This window comes from Galdieria sulphuraria (assembly GCF_000341285.1).
Source record: "Galdieria sulphuraria unplaced genomic scaffold scaf_0, whole genome shotgun sequence".
NCBI lineage: Eukaryota > Rhodophyta > Bangiophyceae > Galdieriales > Galdieriaceae > Galdieria > Galdieria sulphuraria.
Window position 1 is genome coordinate 371,403 of NW_005178475.1, and position 26,193 is coordinate 397,595.

Here is a 26,193-nt window from a genome sequence, read left to right on the forward strand (position 1 = left end):
CAAAAGATGAAACGTTGCCATCATTAAGAAGACAAGTAGAAGATTCGCAACGTCTCATCGCAGATGCTGAGGATTGGAAGAACATTTGTCAAATGGAGTCCAATTGGTATCCTTGGTACTAAGTGTGTTTAAGAATTGAAAGCATCTCTTTTACGAAAGTTTATTCAGAGGCTTTAGTTTTTTGTCGATAAGAAATTCATAAATCTTGTTATAATTTGGAATAAACTAAAGACTGCTGTAGTTACTTTCATTTATACCTCAAACCAGGACTGCTTACCCGAACTTCAAGTTTCGATCCGTCCTTTAACTGCAACACAAAGTCACCCGACATACCTCCAAATCGACGAACTGAGCGAAACGAAACTACTTCATCCCAATTGACTTGCACGTGCTGCTTTCCACGAAAGCCGCTATCCACTACAATTCTGTTGCTTGTAAGTTGATATCTCACCCAAAATTGTCTCGCTACAGTTGCCAGAAAAGGAAAAATACCAACAACCGTCAATAAAGAAACAGTAGGCACTACCAATTCTGTCCAACTTGGGCCACCTTCATAAACAGTTATTTCTTCTATTTAGCACAAGAAATTCTGTAAAAAAATCTGTTATGTCCCAAAGTAACTTGCCTCGTTTCTTTGTTGAAGCTCCCTTCATTTTCAGTGGAACAACTAGAGTCAATCGTCTCTTGAAACTTTTTCTTTTATGGAAATAGTTACATTGACTTTGATGAAGTATGTACTTGCTATATCTAAAGCAACCAAGACAAGGTTCCGTTTGAAATGCGATCATTGAAGCAAATCTCCCAAGGAGAATGCGAGATAACCTCGATAAACCCAACAATATATATCATCAAGTTTCCTTTTGTTTGAAGCTACTCTAAAATATTTTCAAAAAATTTCCAAGTTTCTATCTCGTTGAAATATTTCTCAAAACCTATCATTCCAAATAGATGACTCATTCACTGAAAATTGCTTATGAGGAATGATCTAAAGCCAAGTCTTGAAATATTTTTCATTGGCCGTGAAATTTCTCTTCTGGAGTGGACGTTGTTTTTTTGCTTTAGCTTTTGACTGCGGCCACCACTTGTAAAGAACAGACAAGCTCTTCGAGTAAGTTTTCTCGAAGGCCTTAACTTGAAAGTATTTTGTAAGTTGGGGGATGTTTCGTGGCTTCAAGTCACTTGGTAACTTGTGTTATTGGGTGAAAGGAAATAGATCTATAAGGTATGAGTGCATCTTCTTAATAAGAGAACTTATCTCTCACAGTTACTCGTACATAGCTCTCCATTTGCAGTTTTGGTAAAGTTCCCTAGCTAACAGCTGTTCTTTGCTTCCTTTTACTGGCTTATTCTTGGGAGAAAGATGGTTTTTCACGGAGAAGAAGGTCTGTCATTGGACAGTTCTAGTGATATGGGGAGTGGTTTCGAAGGCCCTGAAAAAAACTTGGAATTGGATTTTAGACGTAGGAACTCAAAGATCGCTTCGTTCCTCTCAGTATCTCAAGAAAGATGGAGCGAAATCTTGTCATACGCACAGTGTAGTATTCTTTCAAGAATAGCAAGTGACAAGTTAATAGCCTACTTACTTTCCGAAAGCTCGCTTTTTGTATTTGATGAAAAGATAATCTTGAAGACTTGTGGAAGGACTACTTTACTGAGGACGATACCGTCTTTGCTTGCATTGGCAGAAGAATTGGACTTTTGTGTGGACTTTGTGCGTTATTCAAGACCGTTTTTCTTATATCCGTAGGTTTTTAGTTTCTTTGTAAACTTGTTTACTGAATATGAATAGTTCTGCGCAAACCTATCCTCATGACTCCTTTGATTCGGAAGTTCAGTTTTTAGAAAAGTTTTTTCGGGGACATAGCTACACTTTAGGTGCTATGGATGGTAAAACAGCTTGGCATTTGTATGTAGCTGATCAGTCAGAAAAATATTCATCTGAACAGACATTCGAAATAATTATGTTTGATTTGGATAGTGTACGTAGCAATTTTTATATTTTGCTTTTCTAAAGGTTGAACGAATATGTATTAGGAGGCTGTCAGTCACTTTTTCAAGTCAAAGGATTATCAAAGTGGTTTAGAAACTCTTGAGGGTTCTGGTTTGAAGTCTTTGTTACCTTGTGAAGAGATAACTCGTTACGATGCATACAACTTTGATCCATGTGGATTTTCTTTGAATGTAGTGAACGACGACATTTACTATACGATTCATATTACTCCAGAGTCGCATTGTAGCTATGCTAGTCTGGAATGCAATGCTATTATAGAAGATTTTACTTCATTATTGATGAATACCTTGAAACTTTTGAAACCAGTAAGTAATAGATGTTGATTGAAAGCATTGTCTATATTTATTGTAAAAATTGTTAGAAAAAGTATTGTGTTGTATTCTTTGCAGATTCAGATGCTCCTGCTGCTTGTGTAAAGCAACCTCTTCAATGGTCATGTTCCAAAGAACTGGGTTATCAACAGTTTGGTGAAGTTACATTTGTTCGAATGCATGAAAATTTCGGAGAGTATTGTGCACAAGTTTGCAGTTTTATGAGATGTGAAGATGAGTTTCTGTTCACTCCGGAGTCTGAAAGTACGCAAGACTTAGATGTCAAGGTAGGTACAAAAGCTATGCATTGATTTATACCAAAAGATATGAACCTGCAAAAGTTCCTATCCTGTTCGTCGAATGGTGTTCCGCAGCCGTTGGATGTTTTATTGCAAGTATCTAAACGGTTTGGTGCTGAATGGTTTTCGAGTGATCATCCGCTGGAAACTAAACTAAAGAAGTTGAAATCAATCAGTCATCGACCGTTGTTATTCATTGACCTCGGTGGAATTTATCAAAACTTTATCAAGTTACAGAAAGTTGTATCTTCGAGTTGTCGTTATTCCGTTCGTTGCAATCCGGACCCAGCTATCTTGAGACTTTTGTATGAATTGGGGTATGCATTTTTATATTGAATGCATCTAAGCAACATCTTATTATTCTTTTAGAGTGCAACTTACTGTTTCTAGTCGGTCTGAAGTGGAACATTTGATTCGGAATGATATTTCCTTATCTAATGTTGTTTTTTGTTCGCCAATGTTGAAGTTGTCTTCTGTTCAGCGTATTTTAAAGACCTATTCCTTTGGTATGGTAACTGTTTCGGAAGATGTATTAGAGGAATGTATATCAAAGGTTGGAAGACTCCCATATGAACAAACTGTAGGAATTGTTACTTAATTGTAATATTGTTAGGAATTATCCCAAATTTTGAGGGAAGTTTCAGTAGAGTTAAGTTTGGGTTCGGACGAGTTTGATACCTCGAGTGCTTTTGAGAGATTGGAATATAAGTTGAAATTAGCAAAGAAGTTAGGTTTGAAGATAGTATCTGTGAACATTTCACAACTCGAGTCGGAATTCTTATTGCAGAATATTGAAAGACTTTGCAATATCTTGAAACTTTTTTCCCGCGTAAGAAATCTTTATTTGGTTTTGAAAGTTTGAAGGACTGTTTTTGTAAAGGTTTCTGTGGTGGTTTCTGGCAGTCTCCAATTGTTGGAAGATTCTTCTTTATCACGAGACGTTGACTGCAATTCACCTACGAAGAAACTTGTTTCATTGTTGAAACTCCGTTCTGTATCTCTTGTTTTGAATGCAGATTCGTAAGTATTGAGTGACCGTATGGTGTATTTATACTGAAGACTTGTTTTAGGTTGCTACTTTGCAATAACCAAATGATGGCAGTTTCTGTTATTGCTCGACAAGAGTCCAGTGAAAAGGATGCAAGTGAGTTGAAAGTGGATAAGTATTATATATCTGAAGGCGTCTTTGGAGCATTTCATGAGTTGCTTACCGAGTCAGTGGATAACTTATATCCATATCCTCTTATAGAAAGGAAGAGTGGAGAAGTTTCGTTTTGTTCTATTTATGGTCCAAGTGGTGATTGTTTGGATCATATTTGGTCTGGAGTGTTGCCAGTTTTAGACATTCACGATTATATTTTCTTTCCAAAGATAGGAAGTTTTTTGTCCTTGGGTTTGCGTGAGTTTAATGATTTTTCACGCAAAGTAGATACTCGTTATTTGGTTACGTTTGAATAAAAGGAACGTTTATTTGGAAAGTGATTTAAGGAATGTCAACATAGTCTTCGTATTCATGATTTGCTGCCATAATTCGAAGAGCACCTTCTGCACCTAATACATTGATAACTACCAACACCATTGCCCAAAAGAAATTGTGGTCGAATTTCTTGCCAAGTGGACAACTAATTTCAAAAAGTAGTATTTTAGATGCTACTTGTTAAGTAATAAGACCAACCTAGGTGATAAACTTGATAAAGTTTCTTCCACACAAATACTACACAAGGCATAAAGTTTTCATCATCATTTTAAAGACCATCATTAAAACACTTACTTGTTCAAATACAGCCAACCCATACAAGTTCCAATAAAGAACAAACTACCAAGTAAAGAAATGAGAGCACCATTACGCCCTTTGTTGGCTTCAAAACAACGAATCAAACAACAAATTGTAGTGGCCAATAAGCTTCCCATAGCTGCACCAATGAGACACTGTTTAACAGGTTCCTAATACACAGAAACAAATAATTGTGTCAAACTATTTCAATTAAGCAAATATATCTTCATACAGGCACATAAGCAAGGTCGTAGGTAACTTGACGAAAATTGAGCGCTAAAATACTACAAACCGCAGTCGTTCCAAAGTTGAGAATCATAATAAACCTGTAAAGAGCGCGTTTTCTACGATCCTATCATAAAATATCCTCGAGTTATGTTCCTTTCCATATCGAGTATTCAGTAAGCTTACGAAGACTGCAATGGAAGCTGCAGTAAAACTTAAGCTGAAAATGCAACATAGACCAAAAGCAGCTGATAGAATGGCGCTATAATAGGAGAATGTACCAGGAAACAACTTTGAACTGCATTCGTAACAATATAACAAGAAATGAGAATCCAAATACCTCGTTAGAAAAGGCCCAGAAAACAAGTGCCAAACTCTGAAAAAGAAAAAATGCTGAAAAGCCTCGAGCTTCCAAGTCCAACTTTTCGGCTTCCTTTTGCCATTTTCAAAAAAAAAAAAGTTGGAGGAGGACTATGCAACTTGGCTCTTCCTTACCTCAACTTTGGTTTGTGTGATAACGGCAAAGAACAGAAAGCACTCGATAGCTATGACATAGAGAGCTGTGTTGTAAGACTATTAAAGACAGAGTTTTCAATGTTCTCAAACTTTGTGTCAAAAAGAAACTCTTACACTGGATATATCCACAAACATGTCTTGAAAACTATTGGAATGGTAAAGATGATAGAAACATCGTTTTAGTTGTTGAGGGGAATCGGCGTTGTATTCAGCGTTTCATATGAATTGCTTTCGCTGCAGCTGTTGTTTTCTACATCCTTTTCCAAAGAATGGGCCATATCCTTTCTTGAAGAACCGTATTGCTCTTTTTGACGTCGTTGTAAAGAACTCTTCGTCTTCTGGGAAGCTCTGTGTTCGTCCTGGCTTCAGGATCGCACGAGTCCACGTTTCTATTGGTTGCCTAGCTTCAACCAATATATCAGCAGCAGTTACAGGCAAAGAAGATTCGACACTTGCCGCAACAGAATCTTATTCTTTGAAAGTTGATGATAATGTTAGGCCAGAAGTTTTAATAGATGCAGCGGTTTCTGGTACTAATATCGATAAAATACTGAAAAGCAATGAATATATTGCTGAACAAGTGTATCAAAGTTGCAAAAAGTATGAGGGCTATTTGCAGAGTCTATACGGTTCGTTTGATATTACTGCTCGACGTTTCATGGCCTCGGTTATTGCCATTGCCAGTTTTTTAGGGGGTCGATGGTTAAGTATGAAACGGATACCGAAATATGCCAATCTAGTGGGAATATTATCATCTTTATCCGTTTCTATTTCACTTTATTTGGTTTCGAGGTCAGCAAAACAAGGCTGCGCAGCACAAGTTACACTGTTCTTGAAGGAGAAAGGTGTCTTGAGTGTTACTGAAGTTGAAGTTCGTAAGATATTTGAAAGATATGGACTAACTAGAGAAGAATTTCTGCCTTATGCAAAAGAAATTTATAAATTTTATTTGATGGGATGTATTCAAAACTCTTCGTTGAAACTAACGGAAATAGCTCAACTTTTTCATTTGAAACAAATATTTCATTTGACTGGACAAGATGTAGGAGATATACATCAAGAGGTAGGAAAAGAATTGTATCGAAGGACATTAGTTTATCTAGATGAATCTACAAATATTGAGCGCATTGGACCAAAAGGAAACTCTCCTAGAAATATACTGCGCAAAAAGGAATTGAAAAAGAAAGAGAAACTGAAAGATTTAGAATATCAGGAAGAAACCAAATCTTTAGTTGCAATACTAGACAAGTATTTTTGCATCTCTGATAGAGTTTTCAATGATAATGAATCGGAAGAAGCCTATATGTATGAATGGAGTCGACTTCGAAAACAATTCTCTCTGAATGAAGAAGAGATTGAGAAAAGATTGAATAGAATACGCATTCCGCTTTATGAGACTTTGGCTAAAGCAGTTATAATTAATTACCAAATTGACTCAAGTATCTTGGAAACAGCGTCTTCAACTTTGTCCATTGAAAAGGAAGTTTCATCCCAAATACATATGCAGGTATATCGTTCCATGCTGGAATCAATTTTACAGAACAATGAAAGAATACCTGAACAAGGCCTAAAAGAAATTCAAAGGGTTCGTCAAGTATTTTCCATTGACATGGATACTTCCCAAAAGTTGCTTCTAGCAGTAACGATTCCTGCTTTTCAACGAAAATTGGAACAAACTTTGCATAGTTGTGTCGCTGATTGGATATCAAAGGATAAGGATGCTTTCGTGTCGACTGAGATTGGAATAGACTTGAAGCCGTATATACAAAGTTTGAGAGCCAAGACTGAAGAACTGCTTCTTTCCTCGAAGGAGGATTTGTTACTAGGGTTTCAAAATGGAATTGCTGGAGCAACTGCTTCCTGTTTCAAGAAAGCAATGAACTTTTTGCGGGTTCAGAATATTCGAGGAGTAGAACAGGAAGCACGAGTCTTGATTGTATTCTACAAAGTGGCAGTGGAAATAATAGACAGGATGAAAATATGTGATTCGACTCATACAGCATCAGACTTGGTTCAAAAAGCAATGGCTAAGATTTCTTCAGCTCATCAAACTGATGAATGTCGATTGTTCTATCGCATCTTTCTAAATGACTGTCTAAAGGAGCTTCCTCTTGGAACGAACAAGAAGAATTCTTTACAGATTCTTCGTAGAATACTTTCTTTGTCAGAACTGGATGCTGATGAGGCCTATCGAAATGTGATTGAACCCATTTATCAAAGGAAATTACAAAACTTGGTTGAGTCACAAACAAACTATACCCAGGAGGATAAAGAGAAGCTAAGAAAGTTGGAAGAAACGCTTTCTCTTTCGCCGGATAGCTCCAAACAAGTTAAATTGCAATGTTATAAGATGCGACTCTCAAAACTAGTGGAAAATAATCGCATTTATTCAGCAAAAGAAGCAGACGAATTGGACAATTTGCGAAATTTCCTTTCCATAACAAAAGATGAAGTTATTCCCATACATGTTGAACTTGCAAGGCCTGTGTTTGAACAGTCCATTAAAGAGGCTATGGGAAGTACTGGTATTATTCCAGCAGAGTATCATGACGCTCTGGATCGTCTTGGAGAAAGATTGGGACTTCCGGAACGTGAAGCCAATGCAATTCTATACAACATTACCAAAGGTCCAATGAAAGCTTATGTGGACCGAGCTATCAAAATCTTTCAACAACGTTCAGCTCCCAGAGGTGCAAATGAAACGAGGGATATTGGAGATGATCCTTTGATACAGAAGCCAGGAACTTCTTTGGGAATTGAAGCTGGTGGTAATGTTGCTATGGAGTTGAGTAATCTGGTAGAATATTGCGTTCGTAACAGGTTAATAGTACAAAGGACTATATTGGTTGATAAGGAGGACTCAGATGATGTCACATCAGAACCTGAAAAAAGAACCTATTTGGAATTTCCAGTCACTTTGCGTGATCTTTTTGATCCTTCCGTTCTTCAAGAGATGTATCGACAGTATCTCATTCAGTGCTTTGCAGTTAAAAGTCGTTCAGAGAAGCAACGGTATTTCCGTGACTTGGACCGTCTTGCTGGAGTTTTTGGTTTGACTAGTGAAGAAGTCAACAAGGTACATTCCAATTTAGGAACCGTCATCTATAATCAGTACTTGTCACAAGCTCTTTCCGAAGGACGCTTGGAGCAAAAAGATCTGGATTTCCTTAATAATATTCAGCAAAGTTTGTCCATGTCTCCAGAACTATGTCGCGGCCTAATTCGGGATGCCAAAAGAAGCAAAGTTTCCTCTCTGCTTCAAACAATATTGAGTGCCTCCAAAGTCTCTCCCTCACAAATGAAGGAACTGCGAGAAGTTTGTCATCATTTGGAAGTTTCCTTGGTTGATAATACTCTGTCAACCAAAGACCAGAGAAAACGTTTGTTTATCCTCGAAGTAGACGCTTGTATTGAAAATGGACTCATAACTGTTGAAGATCAGAGTCTTATACGGGAATTACAACATGAATATGCCATATCAGATGAAGATGCCAAAACTTTAATTGTGGAATGCATCCAAAACCGTTGTAATTCTCATCTCATTCAAGCTGCTGCTTATTTAAGGCAAAGTAAGTCGGAACAGGCGATAGAAGAATTGAACAACCTTATCAAATTTGGTATTTTTCTGCCTGATAAGATTCCAAGTTCAGTTGTTACTATCAAAGAAAGAGAAGAACTGTTGTTGCTCTATCAGGCTTCACGAGTAGGTGAAACACAGGGAGGTAGTCAGGAACGCATGGAATTACTAAGGGCGTTATTTGGCTTCAGTAAGACATGACACACTGATGATAACTCTGATGAAGAAGAGCCAATCGACCCAAAAACACTTACAGGTCTTTTGAGCATCGTATTTTAAGTGATGCACAAGTAACTAATAAATTTGGTCTTTACTTGGGCAGTTGTGTGCTTGAATAGTTGCGACAAATACTGCAAAGTGTCGCCAATATGGTCACTCATACGAATCATATTCACGTGACTCAAGAGGCCAAGAAATCAGGCTGAACCATCAAAGTTACAACCAACTATACTGAAACTCCATGCTAGTCTTTGTATATTTCAAAAACAGTACTCGAGCAGTCATCCTGCCTAGAATGGATACAAGAAATTAGAATGACTCATGAGTTTGGGTTTCTGAAAGATTCTCCGTGCAAAGCACAAGGTCTCCAAACGACAACACTGGAACTGAAGCTTTATCCGTATCTTCATAACAAACATTGGAGTCCCTTTCTAAGAAAACCTTTGTCTCTTTAGCATTCAATGTTTCTGATCCATTGCTAGTGAATTGATTGGTTCCATTGACAATGACAGTGTCCATGCGAGGCTTTCCTGACTTGAAGAGTGAGTTAAGATTCTTACCATCTGTTGAAGGAAGCGGCGGGAATTCAGCAAGAGACAAATTTGGTTCATTTGTATTCTTCCCTTTCGAACTGTTTGGATATTTCTCGGAAATGTTCCCATAAGAACGACTTGAATGATTCGTTACTTGCTGACTGTTATTTCCAGATGACAAATTGCCATTCATATGATGGTCCTCAATGAAGGTCTTGTTCTTAAGGTTTTTCTCTTGAGCGCGAATTCTGTTTGGAATCCTTGTTGAAGACATTTGACCTGTAAATTCCGTAACCGTTGCCTTCCTTTCAGAGCCTACTTCATTGTCGCTAACTCTAGTTGAATCCTTTTCTGTATTTCCTTTAAATGCTCTATTATTTCCACGACGACGAACTCTTGCATTCCGGCTAGTATCGGTCACACCAACAGTTACAGGGTGTACATAAGGATAGGTTGAAAACGGAAATGCATAAAAACCAGCATTCATAGGAACATAGCCTGAAGCTCCAAGTGAAGGAAATGAGAAAGCTGATGATTGAAAAGGCAATTGAGAAGCCCACGAATTTGGTATCGTCATAGAAGACGTCGCCTGTCTACCAATATAACTTACATCTGAGATGAATTCTTCTGTATGTCTCACAGAATCGTCCATCTTTCTCCTCGCCTCGAGGATATTTCCATGAAATGATAAAGAATTTAGTGATGAACAAAGACGCTCTGCATCACTTTCGCTCACACAGTAAATAAACCAAGTATCCTCCACACTTGACAAAATCTTCAGCTTGGTACTCTTTCCCATTGCTTGTTGTATATAGTTGAGAAAATCCTCTTTTGCGACATTTCCAGAAATATTCTTAACTATAACAAGGCATCTGTCTTCATTATTATCAGGTGGCATCGGCCTTACTCTTTCGTCATCATCATGAACTTGAATACGAAATGAAAATTCTCTCAAAACACGTGCAACCAACCGTACAGAGGTAGTTAATCTGCTAAGCTTTGGGAATGTTACCAGTTTTTCAATCTCAACCCACATTTCTGGATCCATCAATTGTCTCAGATAGATATCTTTTGCAAGATTTTCTTCTCCTAAATAATATTCAATCTGATGAACAATAGCCATTTCTAATGTGAACGGATAATTGGAAAGTGGAACTCCGGGAGAAATAACACCAGTTGCAGGAAACATAGGATAACAATAAGGTGCAGCTATAAAAGGAGAAGGATGAGCCATGTACGGAGTAGAGACTGGAGAAAAAGAAGACGACGGCAACCGTGAATAGGGATAGTTGACTCCATCCAAAGGCTCTGGAGAATCCTTGTTCACGCTATTCCAGGTTTTGTCCTCAGAACTAAGTTCCTCTGAAAGTATACGTGATTTTGATTCCAACAAATCCTGGTTTTTCTGACTAACAGTGTCATCTTTCAAGTTATCAGAGTTCCTCTCTCTTCCATAAACCGTCTCTGTCGTGACACTATGTACGTTGCTTCTATGCATTATAAATTAAAGGACTGCCAAAAAACTTCTAGCAAAATGTACTGGATCCCTTTCAAGTTTCCAAATTAGAACATAATCTAAAAGGGTGAGACAACACCAAAGACGTTGGACTGCCTTGAAATATACCAGATATAAAGAACAAGTAGACAATAAAATAACTTTGTAAAACTGAACACTTGGAAAAAATTCTTAAAAACTAAGTATAGTTGATAACCGTGGTGCCTCAGCAACACAACTTAAGCTCACCGAAATGCACGTTCGTTCGCCGCTATCCACACAAAACAATCGAGACAAATCCAATTTTAGATGATCAATGCTCTTTTGGAGCGCTATCGATCTTTTACTCGTAACATTCAATCAAAATGGCGTTGTTACGACTTGGACTTTCTTTTTCATGGTTTGTATGTCATTCGATATGCCTTCCTAAGATGTCTTCATATAGATAAATAAATTCTCTGTTAAAAACTTTATGAAGAAATAGAAAAAGTCATCGGCTAAGTATGTTTTCAATAAAACCAGCATAGCTTGAATATGCTTCTTGAGTTGGAAACCAGTCATCCATCTAACTCAATCCGATATTTTTCTTTTCAATTTTTTAACACTTCTCTCACTGGACTTCATTCTGTAAGCCTTTCCGTGCAAGACAAAACAAAACTCGTCTATACGACAACCCCAATCGGATATCTCTTTAGGAACTGCCACTACAGTATTATCTGGCCTAATAAGTTTGAAAACATTACTTGTTTCTTGCAAAACAATACCCCAATTTCCAACTTGCTGCGGTGCCTTTGATCGAATCACTGTAAGAATTGCACCATGCAAGTCCATTCGATACAACCATTCTATACCAGAATGACTGTGAAGTTGAGAACGATCACAATTTTCACGTGCTGAAAGTATCCCAGAGTTACTCAGCACCTTTCTGGCATAACCCAACCATAACCAGTGTAAAGGAATAAACGCTTGAAAGCACTGTTCTTTTTTTGGAATAGCAAATAAGTGGTTTCCTCTCAACTCTTTTGCCGTTAGATGTGTTTGCTTCTTTCGTTTGGAGCTCTTTGATTGTTGCCTTTGTTGATTTTCTTGAAGCTTCAAACCTCTGTCACGCAGCTTTATCTTTACTAGAGTTTCTTGTTCTTCTAAGGTCTTCCCACTTGACTCAAGGGCTTCCCTCAACAGTTCCTCTAGCAACTTTTGTCGCAAGGCAACTGAGCTGCTGGCCATAAATTTTCGTTCGTCTTCTACCAAATCCTTTGAAAGTGCTTGAAAGAAGTCTTCTTTCTCCGTCATTGCAATAAATTCCAACTTTTATTGACACGGACAAAGTCTTCGTAGTCTCGGTGCCTTTTGATCACAACTATAGGGATGATAGCCAATTGCCCACTGATTGTGCATCACACAAACACACTCAACAGCAGCTTGGTGTCTATCATCAGGAAATAAACAACCTCTGCATAGAAAGTATCTATTGAGCCGCAAGTAAAGATAAGCAATCGTGAAATGACTTACGGAGCCCAGGAACGAGTCACCAATTGGAATCCTTTGGAACAATCAAAATAAGTATTGATAATGGCAAAGGAATCGATTTGAGCCAATGTCTCAGACTGACATCGATATTTACCAAGAAAGACTTTATCACAGGCCTACAAAAACACGTTACAAGTTATTTCATGAAAACGACTATATACCTCAGAACAACTAGCATTTTCATGAGAGCGAATGATATAATAGGAACCTTGTCCATAGTTACAAATGGATCTTTCGTTATCACAATTCTTACCAAAGTTGGTCGACAATCTTTTGGTTTCATAAAAGGGAGAATTTGTACATATGAAAAGAATAGTCTGAAAACCCATTGGAAAAAGAAGAATGCCTTCATAAAAACTCTCAATCTCCTGAGACAGCGGTATCTCTAAAAATCGAAACCAATGTCTCCAATATCGGTTTCCCTTTGGTAATGTACACGGAATAATGATTTGAATATTCTCTCCAGATTGTTTTAAAATATTTGAAGATAAAGAATGAAGTTTTGATGCACAAGTGAGTAGCATTTGTATCTCCCTATCGTAAACTTCCCTTTGTAAATAATCTAAATTGCCAAAGGTATCAACAGATTCATTATCATAAAATAACAAATGACTGAATCTTCTTTGCCATTCCTTGTGAGATAAATGAGAACCACTCACTTTCTGGTGAATACTTCTGGATACTTCAGGAACTATACAATCCAAATGATGTATTCGTTGATACATTCGTAACCAGTGATCCCAGCCTTTCTTAGAGTATAAATAATAAAACAAATATAGTTTTAAAAAAGAAAACCAAACCAGAAAAAGGATAAAGAGGCCAAATATAAGATAACTCCTTTAGCCACTTGTCACGAGATAGCATCCAACCTAAACCAGTAAAACCCTGAACTCTCTTTAACCTGTTATGCTTCCACGAAAACTGCTTCAATCCCAAATCATGATAAGCTGAAACACATAAGAGACTAGCAAAAGTTAATCATCTTAAAGAATGAATTGGTGAAATCACAACCTTTTGTCAGTCATCAGTAATGGATAGGTTTCCAGGAACAACAACAAGAAATCCTCCGCAAACAGCAAGTCATCCTCGATAACAACGAGAGAAGAGTAGTTGTGAACTTCAAAAACTTGTTGAATTGCAAAATGAAGATGACAAGAAATTTGAGAGTAGCTATTGTTTCTTGAAACCTTCGGATATCGATGTCTAGGAAAGTATAAGATTCCTCGAGCTATTTTTTGGTATTTTTGTTCTATCCAATTTTGTATATTTTTGTTTGTTTGGTTACAATCCATACTTATGAAGACAGAAAAATATTCTATTTGTGGTAATCTGTACAAAGACTGCAACGTGAGAGATATGGAATCTCTTTGACAGTTTGTTATCAGAACAATAGAGTAAGCTTTGTTATTTCTTAACAAGTTCAAGTCAGATAAAAGACTTGAACAATAATAAAACATATTATTCCAAGTCAAGGAAAGGATAATAATATGTTGTAGTAACTTGTTGTTCATTTGAAAGAGTTCCAAATTCTTATGGAGATTAAATGCTTTTTGAATGTTTATGTTATTAACTGTCACTAGTTATTGCGATGGAGTTGGTCTCAGGACCTCTACTGGACCAGTTTCCTTTTGTTGCTGGTCACAGTAGACAAACTTTATTCGACCCTGAGGTTGAACTCTTGTGGTTAGTGCATGGTCTCAAGTGGTTCCAAGAGCTAACTTTATCTACACATTTCAGGTCATCTACAGTTGGTGGTCAATTAGCCTCTTATCGTTGTGCAGATCTCTCTAGATATTCCTCTATCCAAGTTTGTTATCCAGATGGTTCTGCTTCGTCCCAGTTGGGCCTTGTACGAGACTTTACCATAAGCTCCCATCTGATATTTGCTGCTACTTATAAAGGCTTGCGTACCTATTCTAAAGGTTGCCTTTTGAAGGATGATGGTCATAAGCATCCTTCGCTTCAGTCGTCTATGCGTTGTGTTGTACTGAATCCTTTTCATCAAGTTCAAGTGTTTTGTGCCAATGATACTGGACAGGGAATGCTTGTCGATTCCGAACGTTTTCGAATCATTCGTCAAGAGAATATGAGTTCTATTCCGGATTCGTGTATTACTACTTGTTCTTGGAATACTCAGGCATTGGTTACAGGAGATTCGAAAGGAAAGCTGAGTATTAGAGAACCAGCTTCCTTTCGAGAGTTGTTGGCAACTTGTGCATTTCTAGGACCTATTTTTGATATAAGTACCAGTGACTACCAAATTGCAGTTGCTGGAATGTCTTCGTTGACAAGTCCTCAAGCGATAGAGACCAACGTCAAACTATTCGATATTAGAAAATTGTATCCACTTCAAACTATCTTTGCTGGAGGCGTTCCACTCGAACTTAAATTGGATATATATGGCACTACACTTGGATATTCGGAGAACAAACTACTTTGGATACTGAATAGTCTTGGAGTCTTAGAATGCTTTAATATATCTGATGACCCTGTTACTTTGATTCATAGTATAGTATATGACGAAACAATGAATACCTTTATTACGAGTTTTGATGTCTCAAAAATGGGTCCCATTGCTTTGGCAGACTCTACAGGAATGTTTCATATTTGGTCCTATACAGAACAAAATATTGAAGAGGATAACTGTTCCTTTCGTATTCATTCCATTCCAATTTATCCAAAGGAACCCGTTTTGTCTACTTCATTCGGTTCTCAGAAAATGGACATTACAAATATCGAAACTGCTATGTTAAGGTCATCTTTTGCGTTTGGACAACAAGATATCCTTTGTGATGAGCCAGAGAGGGATTGGTTAGCTTCTTTACTTGGTCATCATTGTAATGAACATTTGGATAGTTCTGTTCGAAGGAACACATATCGTAGAGTTGATCCTAAAGTGTTGACACAAATACACAAAATGGGCAAATTCTCCTTTGTTCCAGTTCCTTCTTCTTTTGAACAAAATGACTCATATGGATGGATTGAATATATTCCGAGTTCGAATGCGGGTATGATAAAAAACCAAGAGAGAGAAGAATTTCAAGATAGTCCAGCATACCGTTGTGTATATACCCAGATTGACTTATTAGCTCTTCAATCATTTGAAGGATTCGACTATACTTTATATAATAAGAGCCCTTTTTGTGGATTAGAGAATGGTCTTCCCAACTCTTATGTGAATTCTGTGATTCAATCCTTGTTCTTTTTGGATGAATTCCGCGAATATGTGATACCTTTACACAGAATCCAAGTTGAAGAAGAGTATTGCTTGATGGATGAACTTTCACTTCTATTCCAAATGATGAAAGTTGGTTCCGGAGAAGCGTGTGAAGCATCCAACTTTATGAGAGCTTTTCAAAGAATTCCAAACACTACTGCATTAGGTTTGTTGGACGGACCAACAGCTCATCCCATTGGATTAAGAATAGAAAGTTTTATTAGATACATGTTGGAACAACTATCTCGAGATGAGGAATCCTTTCAGTTGAGTAGTTTGGAAGAGAACGATCAAAATGCTGTCTACTGGAAGAAGGACTCTTCAAGAAATGGTCGTACATTTTCTATTGTAGAGTACTTATTTGGAAATCAGGTAGTGGAGACCTTTCAATTTATGAAATCCTTTTCGCATTCTGAGAGAACACATTTTTTATGGTCTTTCCATTATCAAACTTGGAGTAAGGAATCCAAGACTGTGACTGCTTCCAACATGGAAACCTATGAGGAGTTGCTTAAAGATTTTCCAAAGCGTTTGGAAGCTTCCTTCTGTGAAGAAACCCGAAACATACGTGCCTATAATGAAGTCTCTGGAACTTTTGAATCTTGTACGCGTTGTAAGTATTTGATGGAGCCAAGTGACGTTCTTCTTATTGGCTGCAGTTTTGCGGACGAAGAACATTATTTGCATTATTGGTTTCGTTATTCTGGAGAATTAGAAAGCAATAAAGAAAGATGGAGTGATGAAGGTGCTCGAGCTCGAGCGGCAAAGATAGCTTTGAATTATGGTCAAGATATTCCACATCACTTATTTTTTCAACGAGCTTTGTCAAACCAAGATAATGCGCATTTACATGGTTGGAAAGTGAATGGTTCGAGTTGTCCTGAATTGGCTCAAAAGAACTTTGAAAGGATATACGATTTGCATTTCGTTATCGCATTTGTTCCTAAGAAACCAATTTACAATGGAGCTCATAATAGTAAAGCTTGGAGTGATTTTCCTCCAGTTGGTCACTTGGTTCTTTATGTTCGAGAAACCATGGAACGAACAACTCGTGAACATTGCAGTCATGATTCATTTTGGTGGTGTATTAATGATTTTTGTATAACTCGTTGTCAATCCATATCAGAAGTGACTCGTTTTCATCCAAATTGGAAATTACCCGTTGTTTTGGGATATAAAGTTCGAAAATCGTTCCGATATATACCCAAAGTGGAGATCTCTTATTCTTTAGCTGATATTTATCAAAGAGCATGTTCAGTTATCATTAATCCTATGTCGGATAGCTTACTTTGTTCGAATTCAGTTGCCAGTCACTTGTTTCCTCCAAAAGGTTCTTATATTGCGTTGGATGCTGAATTTGTAGAGACTTCAAGAGAAGTTGCAGAAATTCATGGAGATGGTAGTTACAAGATATTGAAGCCTGCACAAATGAGCTTAGGAAGAGTCTCTGTAGTATTTTCCACGATGAATAGCAGTGATTCCAACTTTGTCGTGTTGATGGATGATTACCTTGTTCAACGAGTAAGCAACAATATTAATATACATTTGGTTTGTCTTACTTGTGTTTGGAGGAACATGTTGTTGACTATCTTACCAAGTATTCTGGCCTAACTTTCGAAGATTTGAATCCTAACACGTCTAAACGTCCTTTGACCACATTAAAAGCAGTATATATGAAATTGAGATGTCTAATTGATAACGGATGCATCTTGATTGGACATGGATTGAAAAAAGACTTTCGTATAATCAACTTTATAGTTCCGAAATCCCAAGTCATTGATACTGTCGAACTTTATCGCTTACCACGTCAAAGATTATTGAGTTTGCGTTTTCTAGCGGCCACTTTGCTTCATGAAGATATTCAGGTTTGTGTGTGTTTTTCGTATAATGTTGCCATAGTCTCTCAATCCTTGTCATATTTTGATATACAGGGAGTTACTCACGATTCTGTCGAAGATGCTCAAACTGCCTGGAGACTATTCTTCTATTATCAGAAATTACAAGAAAAAGGACTTGTTCCACAGTTATTGGAGGACTTGTATAAATATGGAAGAGAGCATCATTGGCAATATTCATTGGAACATCCTTTTGTCTCTCCTATTCTTTAAGAAGTACTAATATGGAACTGTTCCAAGTGTTCAGCTTCCAAGAAATGTAACTCGCCTGGAATAATAAGAGAGTGAGGAGGAGGACCGAAGACATAGTCTGCCAGTTGCTGTAAGGAACCATAAGCAATGCACTCTGTTGGATGTCCAATTCTTGCCAATCCAACACATAATAATGTTTCCTTATCAAATACTATAAAGCAATGATATCCTAATCAATCCACTGGTTCAGATAATCTTACCTTGTTGCTTTCTAGAGTCCTCCACATCTAACAACTGTTGGATGGCGTGAGAAATGGTCATCATACGAGGAGGTTCATAAACTACTTTTCCTCGGGCTAGACTTTCCAAGTTGGGTTCCTTCAATTTAATATCCAATAAACATAAAGTGTGCAATCCTGCCGCTCTATTTCTAGCAATCTTATCATAAAAGCTATCCGGTTTCCAACTGTCGGTGAAGAAAACCAACGAAACAGTTTCACCAAACTTGTAAAGTTGAAGACCGCATTTGCCAACAGCGTTTAAGATTGAGGCATTATGAAATACTTCCACTTGAATTCCTTCTTTTCTGCAACGAAGCACCAAATCTGTATGCGTTGTAGCACTGTGGATCAAACAAGTTGAGTTTCCGTTCCTACAAGAATATACGGTGCTCACCTAAAGGGATCACCAACAACTAAAAAAGCCACATTCTTTGTCTTGGCTAAGGATAATATCTCTTTCGCACCTTCAGTGAACTCACGGTCTGCCTCTACAACCTCTTTTCCATAGAATGAGCTCTAGTATTATGAGAACATTTGAGCCAAATGTAGTCCTATCTTACCAGAGACTCTCTATCGATCCCAAGGATTGAAGTGTAACTTTCCAAAAAAACCAAGTCAGCCTTTTTTACTGCTTCCAAACCTTTTATAGTAATATCCTTTTCATCTCCTAAACCCAAACCAATCAAGTATAACATTTTTGTGAACGACAAAATGCCGGACGTCGGTTTTTATGAAGATCGTCAACCAACTTTGTCAAAGAGCAAAGAAGTCCCTCAATTCAATGACAAAACCAAAACAATATCCAAAAGAAGAAGAAGGAAAGCATCTTTTGAAAAAAAGTATTTGTCCAAATACATAAAGGCTTTAAGAACGGGAAAGAAGGACAGACCAGTGGAATTGGTATCGTATCCCTGGGAAGACGGAGTTGTTCTTAGTAATAGGAAGCGCCCCATCAAACGAAAGGAGGATGAACTGACAAAAGAGATGGTTATTGAGAAGCTTGACCAAGAAATAGTTGGTAGTGTAGCTGGAAATTCCCAGAGCAGTGAGTCAAAGTTGACGTTCTCCAAAGAAAGGAAAATGAAAAGAAACAAGCGTTCTGCCAATAGCAAAACAGTGAGCGGAAGCACCCCAAAGATAGCACCACCTAAGATGTCGGATGTTTACGTACGGAAAGGCAATGGGCGTTTTAAGCTTTCCAAAGACAAGATAAGGAAGGAGAGACTACGGAAGTTCCTGTTATTGAGAAAGAAATATAAGAGGGACGTTCAAAAACAGATATCACAAAGTATAGATGAATTAGAAAAGGAACAGTTTCAGTTATCGGTCAATCATTCTTCATCTGTCGGTGACAGAAAGATGGGTAGAAAGAAACTACTAGAAACCAAGTTAAGAAAGAGTATTTCTCGTTTCCTTGATGATCAAGCTTCTTCAACTTTTCACAAAACTGAAAATGATGTGAATAGTTGTGGAATACAAGGAAATGGAAATGAGCAACTCATACGAACCCATTACAGTCGTTTACTATGCAAATTACTTCCTAAACCTTACTTGAAATAATTTCTATTTAAAAGAAAGATCTAAAGGCAAATATGGCAAATTTGGTTGCCATATAGAGTCGCAAATATTTCTTCTTTTCTTGGGTCGTTCAATCCACTTCATTGTATCCGTTTCTAAGATATCTTCTGGTTTGGGAGGCAAGGATGATGTTTTTCTTTTCATTCTCTGTAAACCCCAGTCCGTTTCGAAATATTGAAACAACTCACTCACACTCTTCATATAATGACGTTGAATGAGTTGTAGTTCCCACAGACAGCTGGAGGAAGCATTGGAAGCATCACTTGTTGATTGAAACTCGTCGAAAGGGTCTTTAGATACAAAAGTTTTTGATGTTGATGAAAACTCAGTTGTATGAGTATTTGAATCCGACTCAATAGTATTGAAGGCAAAGGGAGATACTCCTTGTTGATTTGTTGTTCGATGAACAAGACAAGCAAGTGAAGGATATTTCAGCATCAGACGAATAGCGCATGTCAAACACCAGTTGCAAGGCACAGGTGGTAGGCGTGTTGAGAGTCGAACAAGTTTCTTGACAAAAGACAGTACCATGTGCTCAGAAATATTTAGGGAAGTTAATAGAAGCTTACTCATGAAACTCAAAAATTTCTGAGCTGCCGTAAGGTTACTGACTGTCAATAGACTATAAAGTTTTTCATAAAAGGATGGATAATCCAAACCATAGTCTCTGATAAGTACAAAAAGAGCATCCAAAGCCATGATCGATATTATTCCACGCTGTTCTGTTAAACTCGATAAATGATCAACCAATTGAAGTGGCCTTGTCATCCAAGGAATGATATTCGATCCCAAGTCTTCTAATATTCGAAACTCCAAGTGCTCAGGAAGTTTTCGCGATAAAAGAAAAGATAACCAGGCATCAGTAAACGTCTTCCTTAGTCGTTTACGAAAAATATCCTCTCCAATAGGAATCGTTACTTGTATACTTACTTTCTCTTCCAATCTATTCGAATTGGAAACCCACTTGGGAAGTAGTTGTGCTCCTTTCGATAACAATTCATATATTCTATAGAGAATAAACAATTCATCCTGGTCTATTGCTTCGGTAGCTTCTTCTGAAGACTGAAGAGACGAAATGGCTTCCAAAGTGTACAACGCAACATCTCCATAAACGGAAAATACATTTTCTACAAAATGATTCCAATCTTTTCTTCCCTCTTTCTTTTCAACGGAAGCAACTAAAATTCTCGTCACCTAGAATTCTTCGTTAGAGTCCCAAACACAATGTATAGTATTACCTGACGTTCAAATAAAGGACGCCATGCGTTAAACTGCGCAGAAATGGTTGTGCCTATCAACAAAGCACACTGGGCAACTTGTTCTTCATTAGATACACATAGTTCTTCCAAATATATACACAGCTTGGTTGTTTGTCTTTTCAACCATTTTTCCACTTGTTGGAGAGATTTTTCTGTGCGTGATTCTGTCTCTTGTGAAAATAAGTTCACTTGAAAAGTTTGAAAAATTAAGGGTAATATTCTTCGAACGGCATGTAAACACTTGACACGAACTGATGTAGGAATCTGTATGTTTGGTTTCAGGCAGTGAAATAATCCTGTTATGTATTTGCAGTTGTCTGCACAATTTTTAGAAATATCCACTTCCAGTTGAATGATCTACAAAGCCATTATTACCTTCTGAATATAAGAATGTAACCTGTTACTAACCTTTTTTAACAAAGGTTCCGTATACTCAGTCATATCTTCTAACGTAACAAGAATGCGTTAACATCATTGACGGTGGACGGAATGCATCCAAAATTCATTTCTCATTTAAGAAAATGGATCAGAGCTTCTTTCGACATGAAAAGTTTTTCTTTAATGACACTGCTTTTCTTCTTTTTCTTATGAGCTTTTTAGTTGTATTTTTATTTTTTTTTCTATTTTACAAGTTGTTTTTCAAGTCGTTATTGACTCAAGTTTGGGAAGGAAAACCAAGGCAGCTTACAAAGTCCATAGATATTGCAACGTGTAACTGTACTATTTGCAGTAACAAGCCAGTCAATTTAGAAAACAAAAGTGCCAATTCTGGCTGGTTGAAGTATTTAGTTGTTCTTGGTTTATTGTTAGTTTGTAGTTTTTTGGGTTATCTTGTTTGGTCGATTCCGAAAGAACGTCTAGTTACCGAGTCTGTTTGGAATCCCTTTGACATTCTTGGAGTTACAGAGAAAGCAGACGAGAAGGAAATTGCCAGAGCGTTCAGGAAACTATCTTTGCGATATCATCCAGACAAGAATCCTGACGATCCTTTGACGGTTTCAAAGTTTATAGATATTCAAAGGGCATATGAGACTTTGACGAATGTCAAGTCTCGAGAGAATTTCATAAAATTTGGGAATCCGGATGGCTTTCAAGGAGTTACATATGGAATTGGCCTTCCAAAAGCATTGAAGAAATATGACAAACCATTTTTAGTTATCTATCTCGTCGTATTGGTAGTTGGAATCCCCTTAGGTGTAGGCACTTGGTGGAAACGTTCGAGTCAAGTATTAGAAAATGGTGTAAAAAAGAATTCAGTCATCTTATTTCGTCAAATGCTTATTCGAACGGGAACATTTAAAGACCTTGTTGGTACTTACGCAAGTGCTTTTGAATTCGAGCATTTAGTTACTAAGAAATTGTTTCCATTCTGTGTGCAACTCATGAATGAATTGAAAAATCACGGTCACTCGGACTTTCGCAAGTTGAAGTTATCTAGTTTACCTCATATGGTTTTCAATCAAGTTATTTTGCAAGCGTACATTTGTAGAATTCCTATACCAGAAGAACTGAAGTCGGCTTTGGAACAAATGATTGCCAAAATGGACCTTGTTATTTCAGCCATGATTGACACTAATGCCACTATTTTGAGACGTGAAGTTGCTCATCATTGGCCCGTAGGATTTGGAGGTGGTTTTGCCAGCAGAATTCTTAGTGTTTTACAGGTTTCACAGTCTTTATGTCAGCAACTGCATCCAAGGGACTCGGAATTGTTACAAGTACCTCTATTCGACCATCAACTAGTACAACGTTGTCGCTCGAAAGAGTTCAAAATTCACAATATTCAAGAGTTGTGCCGTTTGCCGCAGTCGAAGTTGGAAAATCTATTGAGGGATTGGGAAACATCGCAAATTACTAAAGTCAAAATGTATTTGGATAGATTTCCCATTCTTCATAATATGCAAGTGACAGAGCCATTTATAGAAGATGAAGAGGATTCTAGAGTTTTTGAAGGAGATGTACTAACTATCAAAGTAACTTTTCAAGTTCTGAGATATCAAGGTTCATCAAAAGGCAGTGAAGAACGTGAGTTGACTATGGGACCTGCTCCTTGTTTGTTTCACTGTCCATTACGTAAGAAAGCATTATGGTGGGTTTTACTGATAGATAATGACAGAGATTTGCCTCTTTCGGTTAGAAAACTTGATTTTTTGGATAGAGATGCCACTGGAACCTATTTTTGTACATTTCATTTTCCATCTCCTAGTGCTGGTACATATCAACTTGTTGTGAAAGTAATATGTGACTCTGTTTATGGTTGTGAGTGTGAACGAAAAGTTTCATTAAAGGTGAGAAGAAGGAACATCACTTGCTCAGCTCCAAATGGACAACAACAACAACAACAAGAAGAAGAAGAAGAAGAAGAAGAAAATGAAGATAGTGATGGAGAATCAGATATCTCTGAGACTTCAACAAGTTCAGAACAAGACAGCGATGCGTCGTCATCATCTACAGAGTGATACGAAAATAGGTTTTTTCTTGTACTGATAAGAAGAAAATGGTAGCCTAAAAAAGATAAATGGGATGAGCCAATATCTTTCTCTTGTTCTCTTTCAATAGCATTCTTGAGTAGATGGTTCGGTGGAATACTTCACAAATATTGCTTGTCTGTTCTGTTCTATTCTTGGCTTATGTTACCAATCCTAGTGAGAGTTCCTTTTGGACATATATTCGCGAAAAAGTAGGAGTGGAAAGTGTTGGAGAGAAAAGTAAGCACTGTTTCTATAGTTCACCATATACGGACACTGTAGAAAGGAAATATTAGGAATATTGCTCAACCTTTGAAATGGGTCGATGGAATTTTGAAAAGCGTCTTTGGCTTGCATCGTTTGCCTGTTCGATCGAGGCTAAAAGGTATCGACCTTCTCATAGTGACCCTGTTATTCTACGGAAATGAACCTGCCTTTATTGGAGTGTTTGGTATATGGATTCCTCTACCTAGAATAATATCTTTTCTCCGAAATTTACGTTTTCACGCTTGGATGTTGAAAGCAACCTTGTTTGAAAGAGTTCAAGCTGCGAACCTGTTATGGAATCCTTATGAGTTGATTGTTATGCTTTCTACTGTATTTTATCTTTGCTGGTATCTTAGTCCAGCGTTTATGAGAAAGGTAAGATCAGTGTTTGATGAATATTTATGGAATCAAAACTTTTTCTCTGCAAGCATTTTACTCTTTCTTGGCATAATATTCGTCAAGGGCGATTGTGGTGTATCATATTATGTCATTTGTCTCAAAATTCCATATTCCAACTATTTCGCACTCTCAACAGTTATTATGTTCTAATTCCTTTACTGGTTAGGCTCATAGGTTTGTTTCATTTCTATTCTCTTTGTCTATTTGGCATGTTGACTGCTTCTGCTACCACACTTACCATTCACTATAAGCAGGCAGCAATATTCAGTTCATCAACTCCACAAGGGCTTACTTATACTCTATTTTCTGCTGTATGCATATTATTTCCACAAAAGTTTCGTTTAGGAATTTTGGGCTTCCCTATATCACCTTTCGAAAGTTTTTTGCTACACATTGTTATGGATTTCTTGGAAGGAATGTTTAACTGGACATCCAATGACTTTGCCGCACAATTAGGTGGAGCTGTAGGAGCTTGGTTATACACAACAGTTGTGTTGTAAGTAAACTTATCCAACATCATTCACGTTTCTGTTTCGCAGCTGTACGTTTTAATTGCTTTTTACGCTTTCTTTCTTGTTCTCTTCGATATTCTTCCGCATCCTCCTTTGCTGCTATTCGAGCACTCCTTTCTTCTTCTCTCATAAGATCCTCAAAGGTATAAACTTCCTTGTCACTGTTTTCTTCTTCTTCACTTGATTCCTTGTCTATCTTCTTCGCTTCCTTTTTATCATTTCTATGAGCCAAGTCATTATTGTAACCTCGTTTTTTTGGCCACTTTGACACAACAGTAATATCCAGCGGTTCACGTACAAATCCTTTCGACTCTGAAGATATAGACTGCACACTACGGTGTCTCCATGCTTCCAACTCCTCCTTAAAAGATGACTTCTGAGAAACCCGCTCAGTTGTGTAGCCTACTTTTTGGCGAGAAATGGGTGAGTTTTCCACGGCAAAGGTAGTTCCTTCAGAGCCTTTCTTGGGAACACTAGGTTTTGTTGGCTTCTCCTTGTTAGGCTCTCTGAGTTTCCCTTGAGATAGACCTGTGACTGGTGTTGTGCGTCTATCTTCTGCAAAAACTCGATGAGCAGTGCCTAAACCTATTCTATGTCAGAGAAAATATTCTCCAGTAGAATGATGACGTCTAAGTACCTTCCTCCCATTCCTGACCAAAAACATCGCTATAGTTCCATAAAGACTCTGTATTCGTAGAACAACTTGTCGGTGTTTGTTTTGTTGAACCCTTTAAAGGTGTTGTCTTTTTATGACCATTGTTGTTTGTACTAATAGTTTTCAATAAGGAAGACGCAATGGAATCTCTTGACAAGTTTCCCAAAAACATCAATTTGATAATTTGGATCCAAAACACAAAAAGAATGTTATGGCTGCATATTTATTTTCTTTATATATATAATGCAAAAAGTCCTTACCAACTTTCAATAGGAACAGAAATGCACTTCGTTGCTTTCCACATAAAATAGAATATTATTGCTCAAGCTGCCACAAAGTGTCAGTTGGCAGATACATGCTTTTCTTGAAAATAGGTATGGTTGATTTTTCTCCAAATCTGATAAATACCAGTAGCACCCACAAAAGTATTGACCAGAGCCAAGTTGTAGTTCACTGGTGTTATCACAAAACTATATCGAACCCAGATAACTCCGGTACAAGCCAACGCTTTAACCCATTTAAGTTTGTATTCCAAGAATAGACAATAACTTACCCAAATTTTGAGGGACCGAAAGCTTCTCAGGTGGACGCTTCATATCAGACAAGCCTGCAACAACCAAGGCCCACTTCACGGTAGGGGCCCAAAAGAACACTGTACGAAACAAAGAGTTATATGATTTGTGATAGCAAACGAATTTTACTCGACTTTACCTGTCCTTGGTCCCGCTGGGTGGTTCCAGAGTTGTTTGAGACGAGACGTAAAAGTTGCCATTCTTCACAACTAGTTTTGACCAATTCTTTCAATGAGAGAGAGAACACAAGACCAATGAATGATACCTGGGAGACCCATGGGCAGCTCATGACCAAGTTTTGTTTGACGAGAACAAACTAGAGACTTACGCATCTACCTAGTCTGATTTCATCATGAAAATAAAACAAATAGAAATATAAAGAGATACTTTCTGAGATGTTTGAGTTCT

The 26,193-nt window shown here is 37.5% G+C and overlaps 14 protein-coding genes across 17 annotated transcripts; 6 read left to right on the forward strand and 8 right to left on the reverse strand.

Moving 5' to 3' along the window:
- Positions 1–22: 22 nt before the first annotated feature.
- Gasu_01960 (oxidoreductase) lies at positions 23–837 on the reverse strand. Its single transcript, XM_005709305.1, has 3 exons — positions 626–837; positions 278–570; positions 23–225 (listed from the first exon to the last, which is right to left on the reverse strand). Exons 1-3 carry the CDS (start codon positions 786–788, stop codon positions 151–153), a joined length of 531 nt encoding a protein of 176 aa, XP_005709362.1. The 5' UTR covers positions 789–837; the 3' UTR covers positions 23–150.
- A 170-nt stretch (positions 838–1,007) lies between these two features.
- On the forward strand, positions 1,008–4,108 carry Gasu_01970 (S-adenosylmethionine decarboxylase). Of its 2 annotated transcripts, none has more exons than XM_005709306.1 (10): positions 1,008–1,222; positions 1,265–1,743; positions 1,790–1,979; positions 2,035–2,316; positions 2,373–2,609; positions 2,664–2,938; positions 2,991–3,174; positions 3,235–3,450; positions 3,502–3,641; positions 3,692–4,108. In XM_005709306.1, the coding sequence occupies exons 2-10, from the start codon at positions 1,361–1,363 to the stop codon at positions 4,077–4,079; spliced, it is 2,295 nt and encodes a 764-aa protein (XP_005709363.1). In that variant the 5' UTR covers positions 1,008–1,222; positions 1,265–1,360; the 3' UTR covers positions 4,080–4,108. The 2 variants fall into 2 exon arrangements, with proteins under 2 accessions (XP_005709363.1, XP_005709364.1); XM_005709307.1 differs by having other exon boundaries at positions 1,279–1,743.
- Positions 4,109–4,112: 4 nt separating this feature from the next.
- Positions 4,113–5,337, reverse strand: Gasu_01980 (hypothetical protein). 2 transcript variants are annotated; one of them, XM_005709309.1, is made up of 7 exons: positions 5,251–5,337; positions 5,116–5,193; positions 4,961–5,053; positions 4,807–4,911; positions 4,628–4,747; positions 4,393–4,565; positions 4,113–4,335 (listed from the first exon to the last, which is right to left on the reverse strand). In XM_005709309.1, exons 1-7 carry the CDS (start codon positions 5,269–5,271, stop codon positions 4,272–4,274), a joined length of 654 nt encoding a protein of 217 aa, XP_005709366.1. In that variant the 5' UTR covers positions 5,272–5,337; the 3' UTR covers positions 4,113–4,271. The 2 variants fall into 2 exon arrangements, with proteins under 2 accessions (XP_005709366.1, XP_005709365.1); XM_005709308.1 differs by having other exon boundaries at positions 4,243–4,335.
- Positions 5,338–5,347: 10 nt separating this feature from the next.
- Positions 5,348–8,998, forward strand: Gasu_01990 (chloroplast inner membrane protein Tic11). The gene has a single exon (XM_005709310.1). The coding sequence runs from the start codon at positions 5,357–5,359 to the stop codon at positions 8,912–8,914; it is 3,558 nt and encodes a 1,185-aa protein (XP_005709367.1). The 5' UTR covers positions 5,348–5,356; the 3' UTR covers positions 8,915–8,998.
- Positions 8,999–9,007: 9 nt separating this feature from the next.
- Positions 9,008–11,027, reverse strand: Gasu_02000 (uncharacterized protein). The gene has a single exon (XM_005709311.1). It carries the CDS (start codon positions 10,961–10,963, stop codon positions 9,242–9,244), a length of 1,722 nt encoding a protein of 573 aa, XP_005709368.1. The 5' UTR covers positions 10,964–11,027; the 3' UTR covers positions 9,008–9,241.
- Positions 11,028–11,032: 5 nt separating this feature from the next.
- Gasu_02010 lies at positions 11,033–14,037 on the reverse strand. 2 transcript variants are annotated; one of them, XM_005709313.1, is made up of 7 exons: positions 13,502–14,037; positions 13,291–13,454; positions 12,744–13,235; positions 12,652–12,698; positions 12,473–12,606; positions 12,286–12,413; positions 11,033–12,237 (listed from the first exon to the last, which is right to left on the reverse strand). In XM_005709313.1, exons 1-7 carry the CDS (start codon positions 13,999–14,001, stop codon positions 11,531–11,533), a joined length of 2,172 nt encoding a protein of 723 aa, XP_005709370.1. In that variant the 5' UTR covers positions 14,002–14,037; the 3' UTR covers positions 11,033–11,530. The 2 variants fall into 2 exon arrangements, with proteins under 2 accessions (XP_005709370.1, XP_005709369.1); XM_005709312.1 differs by having other exon boundaries at positions 12,652–13,235.
- Positions 14,038–14,057: 20 nt separating this feature from the next.
- Gasu_02020 (PAB-dependent poly(A)-specific ribonuclease subunit 2) lies at positions 14,058–17,848 on the forward strand. The gene is made up of 3 exons (XM_005709314.1): positions 14,058–17,228; positions 17,279–17,572; positions 17,639–17,848. The coding sequence occupies exons 1-3, from the start codon at positions 14,079–14,081 to the stop codon at positions 17,813–17,815; spliced, it is 3,621 nt and encodes a 1,206-aa protein (XP_005709371.1). The 5' UTR covers positions 14,058–14,078; the 3' UTR covers positions 17,816–17,848.
- A 4-nt stretch (positions 17,849–17,852) lies between these two features.
- Gasu_02030 (diphthine synthase) lies at positions 17,853–18,897 on the reverse strand. Its single transcript, XM_005709315.1, has 3 exons — positions 18,636–18,897; positions 18,470–18,591; positions 17,853–18,416 (listed from the first exon to the last, which is right to left on the reverse strand). The coding sequence occupies exons 1-3, from the start codon at positions 18,768–18,770 to the stop codon at positions 18,041–18,043; spliced, it is 633 nt and encodes a 210-aa protein (XP_005709372.1). The 5' UTR covers positions 18,771–18,897; the 3' UTR covers positions 17,853–18,040.
- Positions 18,898–18,907: 10 nt separating this feature from the next.
- Gasu_02040 (uncharacterized protein) lies at positions 18,908–19,667 on the forward strand. The gene has a single exon (XM_005709316.1). The coding sequence runs from the start codon at positions 19,060–19,062 to the stop codon at positions 19,633–19,635; it is 576 nt and encodes a 191-aa protein (XP_005709373.1). The 5' UTR covers positions 18,908–19,059; the 3' UTR covers positions 19,636–19,667.
- A 28-nt stretch (positions 19,668–19,695) lies between these two features.
- Gasu_02050 (uncharacterized protein) lies at positions 19,696–21,377 on the reverse strand. The gene is made up of 4 exons (XM_005709317.1): positions 21,321–21,377; positions 20,892–21,269; positions 19,842–20,847; positions 19,696–19,800 (listed from the first exon to the last, which is right to left on the reverse strand). The coding sequence occupies exons 1-4, from the start codon at positions 21,351–21,353 to the stop codon at positions 19,724–19,726; spliced, it is 1,494 nt and encodes a 497-aa protein (XP_005709374.1). The 5' UTR covers positions 21,354–21,377; the 3' UTR covers positions 19,696–19,723.
- A 10-nt stretch (positions 21,378–21,387) lies between these two features.
- Gasu_02060 (translocation protein, Sec family) lies at positions 21,388–23,424 on the forward strand. The gene has a single exon (XM_005709318.1). The coding sequence runs from the start codon at positions 21,434–21,436 to the stop codon at positions 23,369–23,371; it is 1,938 nt and encodes a 645-aa protein (XP_005709375.1). The 5' UTR covers positions 21,388–21,433; the 3' UTR covers positions 23,372–23,424.
- A 13-nt stretch (positions 23,425–23,437) lies between these two features.
- On the forward strand, positions 23,438–24,598 carry Gasu_02070 (uncharacterized protein). The gene is made up of 3 exons (XM_005709319.1): positions 23,438–23,620; positions 23,667–24,022; positions 24,076–24,598. The coding sequence occupies exons 1-3, from the start codon at positions 23,485–23,487 to the stop codon at positions 24,544–24,546; spliced, it is 963 nt and encodes a 320-aa protein (XP_005709376.1). The 5' UTR covers positions 23,438–23,484; the 3' UTR covers positions 24,547–24,598.
- Positions 24,599–24,600: 2 nt separating this feature from the next.
- On the reverse strand, positions 24,601–25,397 carry Gasu_02080 (uncharacterized protein). Its single transcript, XM_005709320.1, has 3 exons — positions 25,196–25,397; positions 24,721–25,143; positions 24,601–24,671 (listed from the first exon to the last, which is right to left on the reverse strand). The coding sequence occupies exons 1-3, from the start codon at positions 25,383–25,385 to the stop codon at positions 24,658–24,660; spliced, it is 627 nt and encodes a 208-aa protein (XP_005709377.1). The 5' UTR covers positions 25,386–25,397; the 3' UTR covers positions 24,601–24,657.
- Positions 25,398–25,402: 5 nt separating this feature from the next.
- Gasu_02090 (uncharacterized protein) lies at positions 25,403–26,057 on the reverse strand. Its single transcript, XM_005709321.1, has 3 exons — positions 25,925–26,057; positions 25,767–25,865; positions 25,403–25,720 (listed from the first exon to the last, which is right to left on the reverse strand). Exons 1-3 carry the CDS (start codon positions 25,983–25,985, stop codon positions 25,554–25,556), a joined length of 327 nt encoding a protein of 108 aa, XP_005709378.1. The 5' UTR covers positions 25,986–26,057; the 3' UTR covers positions 25,403–25,553.
- Positions 26,058–26,193: the final 136 nt, after the last annotated feature.